General features: G+C 44.9%; 1 protein-coding gene across 1 annotated transcript in view; it reads right to left on the bottom strand.

Annotated features, from left to right (window-relative positions):
• corin (corin, serine peptidase) overlaps positions 1-20,681 on the bottom strand; it is a 136,220-nt gene that overhangs the window by 56,239 nt on the left and 59,300 nt on the right. Inside the window, 2 exon segments of the mRNA XM_064940870.1 lie at positions 18,129-18,242; positions 19,884-20,149. Of these exon segments, the coding sequence (XP_064796942.1) occupies positions 18,129-18,242; positions 19,884-20,149 (380 nt within the window).

Below are 20,681 nucleotides of genomic sequence, written 5' to 3'. Positions count from 1 at the left end.
CCTAATGGCCTGGTACTCAGGGCTCTCTTGTCCCTCCATCAGGTTCTAATGGCCTGCTACTCAGGGCTCTATTGTCCCTCCATCAGATCCTAATGGCCTGGTACTCAGGGCTCTATTGTCCCTCCATCAGGTCCTATTGGCCTGGTACCTAGGGCTCTATTGTCACTCTCTTCACATTGACCAATTTGAAGAAAGAAGTTCCACAACAGGTTGAAAATGAGTGGATATATATATATATATATATATATATATACCGTATATATATTGTATATACCGTGCATTTGGAAAGTATTTAGACCTCTCATCAATCTACACACAATACCCCATAATGACATCACAATACCCCATAATGACATCACAATACCCCATAATGACATCACAATACCCCATAATGACATCACAATACCCCATAATGACATCACAACACCCCATAATGACATCACAATATCCCATAATGAAATCACAACACCCCATAATGACATCACAATATCCCATAATGACAAAGCGAAAAATGTTTCTACAACTTGATTGGACATGATTTGGAAAGGCACACACCTATCTATATGTCCCAGTTGACCAGTGCATGTAAGAGCAAGAACCAAGCTATGAGGTCGAAGGAATTGTCCGTAGAGCTCTCAGACAGGATTGTGTCGAGGCAAAGCTATGGAGAAGGGTACCAAGAACACAGTGGCCTCCATCATTCTGAAATGGAAGAAGTCTGGAACCACCAAGACTCTTCCTAGAGCTGGCTGCCCGGCCAAACTGAGCAATCTGGGGAGAAGGGCCTTGGTCAGGGAGGTGATCAATAAAATGTCACTCCGACAGAGCTCCAGAGTTCCTCCGTGGAGATGGGAGAATCTTCCAGAAGGACAACCATCTCTGCAGCACTCCGCCAATCAGGCCTTTGTGGTAGAGTGGCCAGACGGAAGCCACTCCCCTCAGTGCCCGCTTGGAGTTGGCCAAAAGGCACCTACAGTTCTTCCTGCAAAAGTTGCTTCATACTGCAGCAGCATTCTATGGCACGTAATTTCATTGTCAGCCATTGTTGCCAATAAATTCAGGGAAAATAAAAACCTTTTGATCTGATTAAAATCACTGTCTCTATTCAATTCTTATTTTTATTATTTTTTGTCTATTTCTCTGTGTGTTGATTGGTAGGGAAAAACAGGTCTACGTAGCTAGCTATGTAGGCTACACTACTTTTCTAGCGTCAACAGACGTTCACAACAATTTGCTTGATGGATGAAATATCACTCTCAAAAAGTATCAAGGAGGTTGGGTAATGAAAATCTGAGTTTCAGAGAAGAATGTACAGAGATATGCGCTCATCTCTCTATCTTTTCCCAAGCCAGTGGTCACAACAACATACAGGAACAGTCATGTTCACAATGAAAAAAATCGCTAATTGCAAATAATTCTCAGACTATTTATGAATCTAAGCATAGAACAACTTTCAGTGGCCCCCTTCCCGCCCACCTCCCGCCCCCCTTCCCGCCCACCTCCCGCCACCCACCTTCCCGCCCCTTCGTGCAGTTTAAAAAATACAAATAAGAAATAAAAGTGACAAGTAATTAAAGAGCTGCAGTAAAATAACAATGTGGAGGCTATATACAGGGGGTACCAGTACAGAGTCAATGTGGAGGCTATATACAGGGGGTACCGGTACAGAGTTAATGTGGAGGCCAGATACAGGGGGTACCGGTACAGAGTCAATGTGGAGGCTATATACAGGGTATTACGGTACAGAGTCAATGTGGAGGCTATATACAGGGGGTACCAGTACAGAGTCAATGTAGAGGCTATATACAGGGGGTACCAGTACAGAGTCAATGTGGAGGCTATATACAGAGGGTACCAGTACAGAGTCAATGTGGAGGCTATATACAGGGGGTACCGGTACAGAGTCAATGTGGGGGTACCGGTACAGAGTCAATGTGGAGGCTATATACAGGGGGTACCGGTACAGAGTCAATGTGGAGGCTATATACAGGGGGTACCGGTACAGAGTCAATGTGGAGGCTATATACAGAGGGTACCGGTACAGAGTCAATGTGGAGGCTATATACAGGGGGTACCGGTACAGAGTCAATGTGAGGCTATATACAGAGGGTACCGGTACAGAGTCAATGTGGAGGCTATATACAGGGTATTACGGTACAGAGTCAATGTGGAGGCTATATACAGGGGGTACCAGTACAGAGTCAATGTAGAGGCTATATACAGGGGGTACCAGTACAGAGTCAATGTGGAGGCTATATACAGAGGGTACCAGTACAGAGTCAATGTGGAGGCTATATACAGGGGGTACCGGTACAGAGTCAATGTGGGGGTACCGGTACAGAGTCAATGTGGAGGCTATATACAGGGGGTACCGGTACAGAGTCAATGTGGAGGCTATATACAGGGGGTACCGGTACAGAGTCAATGTGGAGGCTATATACAGAGGGTACCGGTACAGAGTCAATGTGGAGGCTATATACAGGGGGTACCGGTACAGAGTCAATGTGAGGCTATATACAGAGGGTACCGGTACAGAGTCAATGTGGAGGCTATATACAGGGGGTACCAGTACAGAGTCAATGTGGAGGCTATATACAGGGGGTACCGGTACAGAGTCAATGTGGAGGCCAGATACAGGGGGTACCGGTACAGAGTCAATGTGGAGGCTATATACAGGTGGTACCAGTACAGAGTCAATGTGGAGGCTATATACAGGGGGTACCGGTACAGAGTCAATGTGGAGGCTATATACAGGGGGTACCAGTACAGAGTCAATGTGGAGGCTATATACAGGGGGTACCGGTACAGAGTCAATGTGGAGGCCAGATACAGGGGGTACCGGTACAGAGTCAATGTGGAGGCTATATACAGGGGGTACCGGTACAGAGTCAATGTGGAGGCTATATACAGGGGGTACCAGTACAGAGTCAATGTGGAGGCTATATACAGGGGGTACCGGTACAGAGTCAATGTGCTGGGACACCGGATAGTTGAGGTAATATGTACATGTAGGTAGAGTTATTAAAGTGACTATGCATGGATGACAACAGAGAGTAGCAGTGGTTTGGAGAGGGGAGGGGAGGCGGGGGCAATGCAAATAGTCTGGATAGCAATTTGAAGTCATTTGACTAAATGTTCAGTTGTCTTATGGCTTGGGAGTAGAATCTGTTTAGAAGCCTCTTGGACCTAGACTTGGTGCTCCGGTACCGCTTGCCATGCGGTAGCAGAGAGAACAGTCTATTACTGGGGTGACTGGAGTCTTTGACAATTTTTGGGGCCTTCTTCTGACACCGCCTGGTGTAGAGGTCCTGGATGGCAGGAAGCTTGGCCCCAGTGATGTACTGGGCTATACGCACTACCCTCTGTAGCGCCTTACGGTCGGCGGCTGAGCAGTTGGCATACCAGGCGGTGATGCAACCGGTCAGGATGCTCTCGTTGGTGCAGCTGTAGAACCTTTTGAGGATCTGGGGACCCATGCCAAATCTTTTCAGTCTCCTGAGGGGGAATAGGTGTTGTCGTACCCTCTTCACGACTGTCTTGGTGTGTTTGGACCATGATAGTTTGTTGGTGATGTGGACACCAAGGAACTTGAAGCTCTCAACATGCTCCACTACAGCCCCGTCGATGAGAATAGGGGCGTCCTCTGGCCTCCTTCTCCTGTAGTCCACAATCATCTCCTTAGTCTTGGTTACGTTGAGTGAGAGGTTGTTGTCCTGGCACCACACGGCCAGGTCTCTGACCTCCTCCCTATAGGCTGTCTCGTCGATGTCGGTGACCAATGTTGTGTTTAGAGTAATTACTTGTATAGGTCTCCTGATTTAAATCTGATCAAACTTGTTTGGTATCAACTGAAAACATTCATCCGTAACTCTGCCAAGCCGACAAGCAAAGATGAACTGGTCCAGATGTTTTGGCATGAGAATACAATACATCAATGCAACAAATACATTGATCATCTCAGCAAGGTTTTAGTCGTGGTCGTGGAGCTGGGGGGGGTGCAACTAAAATGTAGTTTAAATAAACATTTGCAATGAATTTTTGTCTCATTATTTTATTAAATGAAAGGATACAGATGCTGACGGCCCACCCCGACCAAACCCAGATGACAATGGGCCAATTGTGCGCCGTCCTATGGGACCAATCACAGCCGGTTGTGATGCAGCCTGGATTTGAACCAGGGTGTCTGTAGTGAATGGGACTTCCAATCATGGCTGGATGTGCTAAATACTGGATTCGAACCAGGGACTGTAGTGATGCCTCCCTCTTGCACTGATATGCAGTGCCTTAGACCGCTGTGCCACTCGGGAGCCATGACCAATATTACCAATATATATTTATTTTTTCTCAGAACATGTTTGTCCTCTTGTTTTGTACTGTTGTGTAGTTTTGACCCAAAGATTAGTCTGACAAACAAATAAATGTGCGTCCCGCAACCCCAGGCATGGATCAAAGCTGAAGATGTTGATAAAGAACTAGACAAATGGGGGGATTTTAACACGGACAGCAGCGGGGCTATGAAGAGTTCTGTGTCAATTCATAAACCATGTGCCATGGAATCTCTTCCCAACTATTTTGCAATCTGTATGGCTCTCTGACATTTTGCGGTTGCATGAGGTTTCGAGTTATAAATGTAACACTTTAGAGTACTTAAGCATCGAATACATTGCAAATGGGGAGTTTTTCACACCTACAGTAGCCGGGCTATGAAGAGTCTATTGTTCTGCTAATAGGACACATTTTTGGCTTGATGGGCTACACCTTCTACAGTACTACACCTGTTACAGTACTACACCTGCTACAGTACTACACCTTCTACAGTCCTAAACCTGTTACAGTACTACACCTTATACAGTACTGCACCTTATACAGTACTACACCTTCTACAGTACTACACCTTCTACAGTACTACACCTGCTACAGTACTACACCTGCTACAGTACTACACCTGTTACAGTACTACACATGTTACAGTACTACACCTGCTACAGTACTACACCTTCTACAGTACTACACCTTCTACAGTACTACACCTGCTACAGTACTACACCTGCTACAGTACTACACCTTCTACAGTATTACACCTGTTACAGTACTACACCTGATACAGTACTACACCTTCTACAGTACTACACATGTTACAGTACTACACCTTCTACAGTACTACACCTTCTACAGTACTACACCTTCTACAGTACTACACCTTCTACAGTACTACACCTGCTACAGTACTACACCTGTTACAGTACTACACCTGTTACAGTACTACACCTTCTACAGTACTACACCTGCTACAGTACTACACCTTCTACAGTACTACACCTGCTACAGTACTACACCTTATACAGTACTACACCTGTTACAGTACTACACCTTCTACAGTACTACACCTTCTACAGTACTACACCTGCTACAGTACTACACCTTATACAGTACTACACCTTCTACAGTATTACAACTGTTACAGTACTACACCTGATACAGTACTACACCTTCTACAGTACTACACATGTTACAGTACTACACCTTCTACAGTACTACACCTTCTACAGTACTACACCTTCTACAGTACTACACCTTCTACAGTACTACACCTGCTACAGTACTACACCTGTTACAGTACTACACCTGTTACAGTACTACACCTTCTACAGTACTACACCTGCTACAGTACTACACCTTCTACAGTACTACACCTGCTACAGTACTACACCTTATACAGTACTACACCTGTTACAGTACTACACCTGCTACAGTACTACACCTGTTACAGTACTACACCTTCTACAGTACTACACCTGCTACAGAACTACACCTGCTACAGAACTACACCTGCTACAGAACTACACCTGCTACAGAACTACACCTGCTACAGAACTACACCTGCTACAGCACTACACCGGCTACAGTACTATAGTACTACAGTACTACACCTGCTACAGTACTATAGTACCACAGTACTACACCTGCTACAGTACTACACCTGCTACAGTACTACAGTACTACACCTGCTACAGTACTACAGTACCACACCTGCTACAGTACTACAGTACTACACCTGCTACAGTACTACACCTTCTACAGTACTACACCTTATACAGTACTACACCTGCTACAGTACTACACCTGCTACAGTACTACACCTGCTACAATACTATAGTACTGCAGTACTATACCTGCTACAGTACTATAGTACCACAGTACTACACCTGCTACAGTACTACAGTACTACACCTGCTACAGTACTACACCTACTACAGTACCACACCTGCTACAGTACTACAGTACTACACCTGCTACAGTACTACACCTGCTACAGTACTACACCTGCTACAGTACTACACCTGCTACAGTACTACACCTGCTACAGTACTACAGTACTACACCTGTTACAGTACTACACCTGCTACAGTACTACACCTCCTACAGTACTATAGTACTACAGTACTACACCTGCTACAGTACTATAGTACCACAGTACTACACATGCTACAGTACTACACCTGCTACAGTACTACAGTACCACACCTGCTACAGTACCACACCTGCTACAGTACTACAGTACTACACCTGCTACAGTACTACAGTACTACACCTGCTACAGTACTCCACCTGCTACAGTACTACAGTACTACACCTGCTACAGTACTACAGTACTACACCTGCTACAGTATTACACCTGCTACAGTACTACAGTACTACACCTGCTACAGTACCACACCTTCTACATTACTACAGTACTACACCTGCTACAATACTACACCTGCTACAGTACTATAGTACAACAGTACTACAGCTGCTACAGTACTATAGTACTACACCTGCTACAGTACTACAGTACTACACCTGCTACAGTACTACACCTGCTACAGTACTACACCTGCTACAGTACTACACCTGCTACAGTACTACACCTGCTACAGTACTACACCTGCTACAGTACTACAGTACTACACCTGCTACAGTACTATAGTACTACACCTGCTACAGTACTATAGTACTACAGTACCACACATGCTACAGTACCACACCTGCTACAGTACTACACCTGCTACAGTACCACACCTGCTACAATACTACACCTGCTACAGTACTACACCTGCTACAGTACTACAGTACTACACCTGCTACATTACTACACCTGCTACAGTACTACACATGCTACAGCACCGCAGTACTACACCTGCTACAGTACCACACCTGCTACATTACAACACCTGCTACAGTACCCCATCTGCTACAGTACCACAACTGCTACAGTACCACACCTGCTACAGTACTACACCTGCTACAGTACGATAGTACTACAGTACTCCACCTGCTACAGTACTGTAGTACCACAGCACTACACATGCTACAGTACTACACCTGCTACAGTACTACAGTACCACACCTGTTACAGTACTACAGTACCACACCTGTTACAGTACTACAGTCCTACACCTGCTACAGTACTCCACCTGCTACAGTACTACAGTACTACACCTGCTACAGTACTAGTACTACACCTGCTACAGTACTACACCTGCTACAGTACTACACCTGCTACAGTACTACAGTAATACACCTTCTACAGTACTACACCTGCTACAGCACCGCAGTACTACACCTGCTACAGTACTACACCTGTTTCAGCACCGCAGTACTACACCTGCTACAGTACTACACCTGCTACAGTACTACACCTGCTACAGTACTACAGTACTACACCTGCTACAGTACTATACCTGCTACAGTACTACACATGCTACAGTACTATACCTGCTACAGTACTACAGTACTACAGTACTCCACCTGCTACAGTACCACACCTGCTACAGTACTACACCTGCTACAGTACTATACCTGCTACAGTACTACACATGCTACAGTACTATACCTGCTACAGTACTACAGTACTACAGTACTCCACCTGCTACAGTACCACACCTGCTACAGTACTACAGTACTACACCTGCTACAGTACTACACCTGCTACCGTACTACACCTGCTACAGTACTACAGTACTATACCTGCTACAGTACTGCTACGGGTACTAAACCTGCTACAGTACTTCTGCAGTACTACACCTGCTACAGTACTACAGTACTATACCTGCTACAGTACTACAGTACTATACCTGCTACAGTACTACAGTACTACACCTGCTACAGTACTACACCTGCTACAGTACTACACCTGCTGCAGTACTACAGTACTACACCTGCTACAGTACTACACCTGCTACAGTACTACACCTGCTACAGTACTACAGTACTACACCTGCTACAGTACTACAGTACTACACCTGCTACAGTACTACAGTACTACACCTGCTACAGTACTACAGTACTATACCTGCTACAGTACTACAGTACTACACCTGCTACAGTACTATACCTGCTACAGTACTATACCTGCTACAGTACTACACCTGCTACAGTACTACACCTGCTACAGTACTACAGTACTACACCTGCTACAGTACTACACCTGCTACAGTACTACAGTACTATACCTGCTACAGTACTACAGTACTATACCTGCTACAGTACTACAGTACTATACCTGCTACAGTACTACAGTACTATACCTGCTACAGTACTACACCTGCTACAGTACTGCTACAGTACTATACCTGCTACAGTACTATACCTGCTACAGTACTATACCTGCTACAGTACTACACCTGCTACAGTACTACTAATAATACCTGGTGTCCAGATCAGTGTTGTTTCTCTTAGAATAAAACCTTCGTACAACAACAGTTTCAGTAAGTAATAATCTTCAGTCCAGTCACAGCTTGTTCTGATCAAGTAGAAACAAAAAAGAAAATGTATTTTTCCAATTTATTTAGATGAACGGAGCAAAGAGAGCAGAGAGATCCTTGATGAAAACCTGCTCCTCAGACTAGGGTGAAGGTTCAACTTCCAACAGGACTACGACCCTAAGCACACAGCCAAGACAACGCAGGGGTGGCTTCGGGACAAGTCTCTGAATGTCCTTGATTGGCCCAGATGCCACGTTCGTTATACGGAGGAGATCAAGGCGCAGCGTGATTCGAATACATACTTCATTTATTAAAGACTAAACACTTAACCAAACTACAAAAACAACAAAACGAACGTGAAGCTATATGAAACTAGTGCAGACACAGGCAACTACACATAGACATAGATAATAACCCACGAAATACCCAAAGAAGATGGCTGCCTAAATAAGGTTCCCAATCAGAGACAACGATACACACCTGCCTCTAATTGAGAACCAATCTAGGCAACCATAGACATATATAAACACCTAGATGATAAACAACCCCATAAACCTACAAAACCCCTAGACAGTTCAAAAACACATACGTCACCCATGTCAACCCCTGACCTAACCAAAACAATAAAGAAAACAATGAATACTCAGGTCAGTGCGTGACACCGGACTTGAACCCGACCGGAAATCTCTGGAGAGACCTGAAAATAGCTGTGCAGCGACGCTCCCCATCCAACCTGACAGAGCTTGAGAGGATCTGCAGAGAAGAATGGGAGAAACTCCCCAAATACAGATGTGCCAAGCTTGTAGCGTCATACCCAAGAAGACTGGAGGCTGTAATCGCTGACAAAGGTGCTTCAACAAAGTACTGAGTAAAGGGTCTGAATACTTATGGAAATGTGATATTTCCGTTTTTTTTTTTTTATACATTTGCAAAAATGTTGTGTATAACCCATGGTTGCCATGGTTTCCATGATGACATTCCATTCATTCACACAGCCATTAGTAAGAGAACAGAGAGGCTGAGATTAGTTGTAGTGTGGAGCAGGGTCCCTGGAGTAAAGTTCCCACTAGGTACAGATCTAGGATCCACTTCTCCTCCCACTGACCTGAAACAACAGTATGGAGGGGATGCTAAACTGGCTAAACTGACAGTCGGTCGGAGGGAAGGACGGAGAGAGACACACACAGAGACACACACACACACACACACACACACACACACACAGGGACACACACAGGGACACACACAGGGACACACACAGGGACACACACAGGGACACACACAGGGACACACACACAGAGACACACACACACACAGAGAGAGACACACACAGAGACACACACACACAGAGACACACACACACAGAGACACACACAGAGACACACACACAGAGACACACACAGAGACACACACAGAGACACACACAGAGACACACACAGAGACACACACAGAGACACACACACACACAGAGACACACACACACACACACACACACACACACACACACACACACACACACACACACACACACACACACACACAGAGAGACACACACACAGAGAGAGAGAGATACACACAAACACAGAGAGAGAGACACACACAGAGACACACACAGACACACACACAGAGAGATACACACTCACACAGAGAGAAAGAAACACACACACACAGACAGACTGAGACACAGAGAGAGAGAGAGAGAGAGAGAGAGAGAGAGAGAGAGAGAGAGAGAGACAACCATCTTTTACAACCACATGAAAACAAGTGACCCCAAAACATTCCATCACACAGCTCTACAAGAGAAGTCCCCTCAGCCAGCTGGTTCTGAGGCTCAGTTCACCAACCCAAACCAACCCCATAGAGCCTCAGGACAGCACTCAGCCAGCTGGTTCTGAGGCTCAGTTCACCAACCCAAACCAACCCCATAGAGCCTCAGGACAGCACTCAGAAAATCTGGCCCAACCAAATCATCACAAAACAAAAATAAAAATATTCAATGCTATTTGTCTCTACACAGACCGTACATGGTGGCACACTATCTGACCACTGTGACTGATAGAAAACTGAGGAAAACATTGACTAGGTACAGATTCAGTGAGCACAGTCTGGCTATAGAGACTGGTCGTTACAGACAAACCTGGCTACCCAGAGAGGACAGTCTGGCTATAGAGACCGGTCATCACAGACAAACCTGGCTGCCCAGAGAGGACAGTCTGGCTATAGAGACCGGTCATCACAGACAAACCTGGCTGCCCAGAGAGGACAGTCTGGCTATAGAGACCGGTCGTTACAGACAAACCTGGCTACCCAGAGAGGACAGTCTGGCTATAGAGACCGGTCGTTACAGACAAACCTGGCTGCCCAGAGAGGACAGTCTGGCTATAGAGACCGGTCATCACAGACAAACCTGGCTGCCCAGAGAGGACAGTCTGGCTATAGAGACCGGTCGTCACAGACAAACCTGGCTGCCTAGAGAGGACAGTCTGGCTATAGAGACCGGTCATCACAGACAAACCTGGCTGCCCAGAGAGGACAGGCTGCTCCAGGAGAGAGGTAGAGACAGAGCTGCATTTCCTATAACACTGTGACAAAAGAGAGAGAGAGATAGAGAGAGAGATAGAGAGAGAGACAGAGAGAGAGACAGAAAGAGAGAGAAAGAGACACAGAAAGAGAAAGAGACACAGAGAGAGAAAGAGACACAGAGAGAGAAACAGAGAGAGAGAAACAGAGAGAGAGAAACAGAGAAAGAGAGAAACAGAGAGAGAGAGAAACAGAGAGAGAGAAACACAGAGAGAGAAACACAGAGAGAGAAACACAGAGAGAGAAACAGAGAGAGAGAAACAGAGAGAAACAGAGAGAGATATAGAGAGAGAGAGAAACAGAGAGAGAGAAACAGAGAGAGAGAAACAGAAAGAGACAGAGAGAGAAAGACAGAGAGAGAAACAGAGAGAGAGAGAAACAGAGAGAGAGAGATACAGAGAGAGAGAGATACAGAGAGAGAGAGATACAGAGAGAGAGAGATACAGAGAGAGAGAGAAACAGAGAGAGAAACAGAGAGAGAGAAACAGAGAGAGAGAAACAGAGAGAGAGAAACAGAGAGAGAAACAGAGAAAGAGAAACAGAGACACACACAGAGAGAGACAGCAGGGTGTGTGTGTTCGGTGTTTGTGTTTCAGACCCTCATGTTTGACTTCTCACACATTCATCAAGGGTGGTATTTACTGTGTGTGTGTGTGTGCAAGTAATGTGTGATTGTGACAAGTAATGTGTGTGTGTGTGCGTGTGTGTGTGATCTGATTGTGTGTGTGTTTGTATGCAGTATGTGTGTGCGTGATCTGATTGTGTGTGTGTGTTTGTATGCAGTATGTGTGTGTGTGATCTGATTGTGTGTGTGTGTTTGTATGCCATGTGTGTGTGATCTGATTGTGTGTGTGTGTGTGTGTGTGTGTATGCAGTATGTGTGTGTGTATGCAGTATGTGTGTGTGTGTGTGTGTGTGTGTGTGTGTGTGTGTGTGTGTGTGTGTGTGTGTGTGTGTGTGTGTGTGTGTGTGTGTGTGTGTGTGTGTGTGTGTGCAGTATGTGTGCGGCTGGCAGGGTAACAGTGTCGGAACGTGGACCGGCATTTGACATTTAAGGCCCTGAAAACAAGAAAACACTCTCCCTGAATGTGGACCAATCAACAACCTCAGAGCAGTAGCCACGACAACAGGACACCTACTATCTATCTATCTATCTATCTATCTATCTATCTATCTAAACGCTAGTAAAACCAAATGCATGCTTTTCAACAGTTCGCTGCCTGCACCCGCACGCCCGACTAGCATCACCACTGGATTGTTCTGACCTAGAATATGTGGACATCTATAAGTACCTAGGTGTCTGGCTAGACTGTAAACTCTCCTTCCAGACTCATATCAAACATCTCCAATCTAAAATCAAATCTAGAATCGGCTTTCTATTCCGCAACAAAGCCTCCTTCACTCACGCCGCCAAACTTACCCTAGTAAAACTGACTATCCTACCGATTCTCGACTTCGGCGATGTCATCTACAAAATTGCCTCCTACACACTACTCAGCAAACTGGATGCAGTTTATCACAGTGCCATCCGTTTTGTTACTAAAGCACCTTATACTACCCACCACTGCGACCTGTATGCTCTAGTCGGCTGGCCCTCGCTACATATTCGTCGCCAGACCCACTGGCTCCAGGTCATCTACAAGTCCATGCTAGGTAAAGCTCCGCCTTATCTCAGTTCACTGGTCACGATGGCAACACCCATCCGTAGCACGCGCTCCAGCAGGTGTATCTCACTGATCATCCCTAAAGCCAACACCTCATTTGGCCGCCTTTCGTTCCGGTTCTCTGCTGCCTGTGACTGGAACGAATTGCAAAAATCCCTGAAGTTGGAGACTTTTATCTCCCTCACCAACTTCAAACATCTGCTATCTGAGCAGCGAACCGATCGTTGCAGCTGTACATAGTCCATCTGTAAATAGCCAACCCAATTTACCTACCTCATCCCAATACTGTTTATATTTACTTACTCTTCTGCTCGTTTGCACACCAATATCTCTACCTGTACATGACTATCTGATCATTTATCACTCGTGTTAATCTGCAAAATTGTAATTATTCGCCTACCTCCTCATGCCTTTTGCACACAATGTATATAGACTCTTTTTTTTCTACTGTGTATTTGACTTGTTAATTGTTTACTCCATGTGTAACTCTGTGTTGTATGTTCACACTGCTATGCTATATCTTGGCCAGGTCGCAGTTGCAAAGGAGAACTTGTTCTCAACTTGCCTACCTGGTTAAATAAAAAATAAAAAATCTATCTATCTACCTACCAACAATATGAGAGATCAGGGTGTGTTCTACTATCTACCAAAAATAGGAGAGACCAGGGTGTGTTCTACTATCTACCAACAATAGGAGAGACCAGGGTGTGTTCTACTATCTACCAACAATAGGAGAGACCAGGGCGTGTTCTACTGTCTACCAACAATAGGAGAGACCAGGGTGTGTTCTTCTATCTACCAACAATAGGAGAGACCAGGGTGTGTTCTACTATCTACCAACAATAGGAGAGACCAGGGTGTGTTCTACTATCTACAGGAGAGACAAGGGTGTGTTCTACTATCTACAGGAGAGACCAGGGTGTGTTCTACTATCTACAGGAGAGACCAAGGTGTGTTCTACTATCTACAGGAGAGACCAGGGTGTGTTCTACTATCTACAGGAGAGACCCGGGTGTGTTCTACTATCTACAGGAGAGACCAGGGTGTGTTCTACTATCTACAGGAGAGACCCGGGTGTGTTCTACTATCTACAGGAGAGACCAGGGTGTGTTCTACTATGTACCAACAACATGAGACCAGGGTATGTCCTACTACCTACCAACAACAGGGGAGACCAGGGTGTGTTCTACTCTCTACCAACAACAGGAGAGACCAGGGTGTGTTCTACTATCTACAGGAGAGACCAGAGTGTGTTCTACTATCTACAGGAGAGACCAGGGTCTGTTCTACTATCTACAGGAGAGACCAGGGTGTGTTCTACTATCTACAGGAGAGACCAGGGTGTGTTCTACTATCTACAGGAGAGACCAGGGTGTGTTCTACTATCTACAGGAGAGACCAGGGTGTGTTCTACTATCTACAGGAGAGACCAGAGTGTGTTCTACTATCTACAGGAGACCAGGGTGTGTTCTGCTATCTACCAACAACAGGAGAGACCAGGGTGTGGTATACTATCTACCAATAATAGGAGACCAGGGTGTGTTCAACTGTCTACCAACAATAGGAGAGACCAGGGTGTGTTCTTCTATCTACCAACAATACGAGAGACCAGGGTGTGTTCTTCTATCTACCAACAATAGGAGAGACCAGGGTGTGTTCTACTATCTACAGGAGAGACAAAGGTGTGTTCCACTATCTACAGGAGAGACCAGGGTGTGTTCTACTATCTACAGGAGAGACCCGGGTGTGTTCTACTATCTACAGGAGAGACCAGGGTGTGTTCTATTATCTAGCAACAACAGGGAAGACCAGGGTGTGTTCTACTATCTACCAACAACAGGGGAGACCAGGGTGTGTTCTACTCTCTACCAACAACAGGAGAGACCAGGGTGTGTTCTACTATCAACCAACAACAGGAGAGACCAGGGTGTGTTCTACTATCTACCAACAACAGGAGAGACCAGGGTGTGTTCTACTATCTACAGGAGAGACCAGGGTGTGTTCTACTATCTACAGGAGAGACCATGGTGTGTTCTACTATCTACAGGAGAGACCAGGGTGTGTTCTACTCTCTACCAACAACAGGAGAGACCAGGGTGTGTTCTACTATCTACCAACAACAGGAGAGACCAGGGTGTGTTCTACTATCTACCAACAACAGGAGAGACCAGGGTGTGTTCTACTATCTACAGGAGAGACCAAGGTGTGTTCTACTATCTACAGGAGAGACCAGGGTGTGTTCTACTATCTACAGGAGAGACCAGGGTGTGTTCTACTATTTACAGGAGAGACCAGGGTGTGTTCTACTATCTACAGGAGAGACCAGGGTGTGTTCTACTCTCTACCAACAACAGGAGAGACCAGGGTGTGTTCTACTATCTACCAACAACAGGGGAGACCAGGGTGTGTTCTACTCTCTACCAACAACAGGAGAGACCAGGGTGTGTTCTACTATCTACCAACAACAGGAGAGACCAGGGTGTGTTCTACTATCTACAGGAGAGACCAGGGTGTGTTCTACTATCTACAGGAGAGACCATGGTGTGTTCTACTATCTACAGGAGAGACCAGGGTGTGTTCTACTCTCTACCAACAACAGGAGAGACCAGGGTGTGTTCTACTATCTACCAACAACAGGAGAGACCAGGGTGTGTTCTACTATCTACAGGAGAGACCAGGGTGTGTTCTACTATCTACAGGAGAGACCCGGGTGTGTTCTACTATCTACAGGAGAGACCAGGGTGTGTTCTATTATCTAGCAACAACAGGGGAGACCAGGGTGTGTTCTACTATCTACCAACAACAGGGGAGACCAGGGTGTGTTCTACTCTCTACCAACAACAGGAGAGACCAGGGTGTGTTCTACTATCTACCAACAACATGAGAGACCAGGGTGTGTTCTACTATCTACCAACAACAGGAGAGACCAGGGTGTGTTCTACTATCTACAGGAGAGACCAGGGTGTGTTCTACTATCTACAGGAGAGACCATGGTGTGTTCTACTATCTACAGGAGAGACCAGGGTGTGTTCTACTCTCTACCAACAACAGGAGAGACCAGGGTGTGTTCTACTATCTACCAACAACAGGAGAGACCAGGGTGTGTTCTACTATCTACCAACAACAGGAGAGACCAGGGTGTGTTCTACTATCTACCAACAACAGGAGAGACCAGGGTGTGTTCTACTATCTACAGGAGAGACCAAGGTGTGTTCTACTATCTACAGCAGAGACCAGGGTGTGTTCTACTATCTACAGGAGAGACCAGGGTGTGTTCTACTATTTACAGGAGAGACCAGGGTGTGTTCTACTATCTACAGGAGAGACCAGGGTGTGTTCTACTCTCTACCAACAACAGGAGAGACCAGGGTGTGTTCTACTATCTACCAACAACAGGGGAGACCAGTGTGTGTTCTACTCTCTACCAACAACAGGAGAGACCAGGGTGTGTTCTACTATCTACCAACAACAGGAGAGACCAGGGTGTGTTCTACTATCTACAGGAGAGACCAGGGTGTGTTCAACTATCTACAGGAGAGACCATGGTGTGTTCTACTATCTACAGGAGAGACCAGGGTGTGTTCTACTCTCTACCAACAACAGGAGAGACCAGGGTGTGTTCTACTATCTACCAACAACAGGAGAGACCAGGGTGTGTTCTACTATCTACCAACAACAAGAGAGACCAGGGTGTGTTCTACTGTCTACAGGAGAGACCAGGGTGTGTTCTACTGTCTACAGGAGAGACCAGGGTGTGTTCTACTGTCTACAGGAGAGACCAGGGTGTGTTCTACTATCTACAGGAGAGACCAGGGTGTGTTCTACTGTCTACAGGAGAGACCAGGGTGTGTTCTACTGTCTCCAGGAGAGACCAGGGTGTGTTCTACTATTTACAGGAGAGACCAGGGTGTGTTCTACTATCTACAGGAGAGACCAGGGTGTGTTCTACTCTCTACCAACAACAGGAGAGACCAGGGTGTGTTCTACTATCTACCAACAACAGGGGAGACCAGGGTGTGTTCTACTCTCTACCAACAACAGGAGAGACCAGGGTGTGTTCTACTATCTACCAACAACAGGAGAGACCAGGGTGTGTTCTACTATCTACAGGAGAGACCAGGGTGTGTTCTACTATCTACAGGAGAGACCATGGTGTGTTCTACTATCTACAGGAGAGACCAGGGTGTGTTCTACTCTCTACCAACAACAGGAGAGACCAGGGTGTGTTCTACTATCTACCAACAACAGGAGAGACCAGGGTGTGTTCTACTATCTACAGGAGAGACCAGGGTGTGTTCTACTATCTACCAACAACAAGAGAGACCAGGGTGTGTTCTACTATCTACCAACAACAGGAGAGACCAGGGTGTGTTCTACTATCTACAGGAGAGACCAGGGTGTGTTCTACTGTCTACAGGAGAGACCAGGGTGTGTTCTACTATCTACAGGAGAGACCAGGGTGTGTTCTACTGTCTACAGGAGAGACCAGGGTGTGTTCTACTGTCTACATGAGAGACCAGGGTGTGTTCTACTGTCTACAGGAGAGACCAGGGTGTGTTCTACTGTCTACAGGAGAGACCAGGGTGTGTTCTACTGTCTACAGGAGAGACCAGGGTGTGTTCTACTGTCTACAGGAGAGACCAGGGTGTGTTCTACTATCTACAGGAGAGACCAGGGTGTGTTCTACTGTCTACAGGAGAGACCAGGGTGTGTTCTACTATCTACAGGAGAGACCAGGGTGTGTTCTACTATCTACAGGAGAGACCAGGGTGTGTTCTACTATCTACCTACAACAGGAGAGACCAGGGTGTGTTCTACTATCTACAGGAGAGACCAGGGTGTGTTCTACTATCTACAGGAGAGACCAGGGTGTGTTCTACTATCTACAGGAGAGACCAGGGTGTGTTCTACTATCTACAGGAGAGACCAGGGTGTGTTCTACTGTCTACAGGAGAGACCAGGGTGTGTTCTATTATCTAGCAACAACAGGAGAGACCAGGGTGTGTTCTACTATCTACAGGAGAGACCAGGGTGTGTTCTACTATCTACAGGAGAGACCAGGGTGTGTTCTACTGTCTACAGGAGAGACCAGGGTGTGTGTGTCTGTCCACCGGTGTTCATCTGTTTGTGTACTTACCGCACTCTGCCTCATCACTCCAGTCATCACAGTCGTTATATCCGTTACAAACAAGTTTCCTGGGGATACATAGTCCAGTCACACACAGGAAGTGGTCGTGTCCTCCACAGACAGCTGCAGAACAGACCAACAAAACAAGTTGGCACTAAATACACACACACGAAGTGGTATATATGGTGTGTCTATAGTGTGTATATATAGTGTGTAAATAAAGTCTAGTGAGTGTGTATAGTGAGTATAAAGTGTATATAGAGTTAATATAGTGTGTATATAGTGTATATCCAGTGTGTATATAGTGTGTATATATAGTCTAGTGAGTGTGTATAGTGTGTATAAAGTGTATATAGTGTTAATATAGTGTGTATATATAGTCTAGAGAGTGTGTATATAGTGTGTATATATAGTCTAGTGAGTGTGTATATAGTGTGTATATATAGTCTAGTGAGTATGTATATAGTGTGTATATAGTGTATATCCAGTGTGTATATATAGTCTAGTGAGTATGTATATAGTGTGTATATATAGTGTGTAAATAAAGTCTAGTGAGTGTGTATAGTGTGTAAATAATGTGTGTATATATAGTCTAGAGAGTGTGTATATAGTGTGCATATATAGTCTAGAGAGTGTGTATATAGTGTGTATATATAGTCTAGAGAGTGTGTATATAGTGTGTATATAGTGTGTATATATAGTCTAGAGAGTGTGTATATAGTGTGTATATATAGTCTAGTGAGTATGTATATAGTGTGTATATAGTGTGTATCCAGTGTGTATATAGTGTGTATATAGTGTGTATATAGTGTGTATATAGTGTATGTAGTGTGTATATATAGTCTAGAGAGTGTGTATATAGTGTGTATATAGTGTGTATATAGTGTGTATATAGTGTATGTAGTGTGTATATAGTGTGTATATATAGTCTAGTGAGTATGTATATAGTGTGTATATAGTGTGTATCCAGTGTGTATCCAGTGTGTATATAGTGTGTATATAGTGTGTATATATAGTCTAGAGAGTGTGTATATAGTGTGTATATAGTGTGTATCCAGTGTGTATATAGTGTGTATATAGTGTGTATATAGTGTATGTAGTGTGTATATATAGTCTAGTGAGTATGTATATAGTGTGTATATAGTGTGTATCCAGTGTGTATATAGTGTGTATATAGTGTGTATATAGTGTATGTAGTGTGTATATAGTGTGTATATAGTGTGTCTAGTGTGTGTAGTGTATAGTGTGTGTAGTGGGTGTAGTGTGTATAGTGTGTATAGTGTGTATAGTGTGTATAGTGTGTGTAGTGCATATAGTGTGTATAGTGTGTATAGTGTGCGTAGTGTATAGTGTGTGTAGTGTATATAGTGTGTGTAGTGTATATAGCGTGTGTAGTGTGTATAGCGTGTGTAGTGTGTATAGTGTGTGTAGTGTGTATAGTGTGCGTAGTGTATATAGTGTGTATAGTGTATATAGTGTGTATATTGTATATAGTGTGTTGAGTGTGTATATAGTGTGTATATAGTGTGTAGAGAGTGTGTATATAGTGTGTAGAGAGTGTGTATATAGTGTGTATATATAGTCTAGAGAGTGTGTATATAGTGTGTATATAGTGTATATATAGTGTGTATATAGTGTGTGTATAGTGTGTATATAGTGTATATCCAGTGTGTATATAGTGTGTCTATAGTGTGTATAGTGTCTATATAGTGCGTATATAGTGTTGATAGTGTGTCTATAGTGAACAAGCATGATCTGACTCACATGGTTTGCCTTTGACCTGTCTGGGAGAGTAGCAGCTGGAAGGGATGGAGTTGGGGCTGAGGAGTGCGGAGTTGACCCCTGTACCTGGGCTGACCCCTGACTCGGCTTGCATTGCCATGGACGACAACCCCGGCAACCCGGAAGTGTTGTTGGTGAACTGGGAGCATCGCAGGAAGTCAGGCCATGATGCGTTGAACAGCTGGAGGACTGGTCCACAGCCCTCTCTGGCCGACTCACAGAATGACTGACAGGGGAGGACGACACGCCTAGAGAGGTAGAGAGGGAGAGAGAGAAATGTATCAGCAGCAGTACTGTATCCTTACAAAAGATGGCGTTGACTTCAGAGGACGTAATAAGGAGTTATTTATAACAAACCCAAAACATTTTAATTGAATTGAATTCATTTTGGGTAAGAGACATATACAACAAATTGTACAATATGGACCCAGAGGATATCACTTAAATGATCGAGAGGTTACATGATAAACCACATTGATATGGTCTTATAACCAACAGTTACAATAGCAGAGCTCGTGATATGTCTTGTAAAATCCCAAGAGTCAACAGTACTGCAAGGAGCAGGTTTTTCTATACAGGCGTTAGTCTGTGGAATAGCCTCCCCTCTGTGATCAAGCAAAGAAAAGGTAGCAAAAAAAAGCAGGTGAAGGTTTTAATTTGGACAAAGACGTCTAAGTAAGGGCAACAACTCCATTACCCCTTGTGCCTCCTACTGCTGGTCAGATGTATTTATTTGTATAATAGGTATGATCTGCAATGAATAGATCGTTTTTTAGATTG

Source organism: Oncorhynchus masou, chromosome 27 (assembly GCF_036934945.1).
Source record: "Oncorhynchus masou masou isolate Uvic2021 chromosome 27, UVic_Omas_1.1, whole genome shotgun sequence".
Taxonomy (NCBI): domain Eukaryota; kingdom Metazoa; phylum Chordata; class Actinopteri; order Salmoniformes; family Salmonidae; genus Oncorhynchus; species Oncorhynchus masou.
The sequence above is the reverse complement of the archived record's forward strand: the minus strand, read 5'-3'. Positions and strand labels throughout refer to the sequence as shown.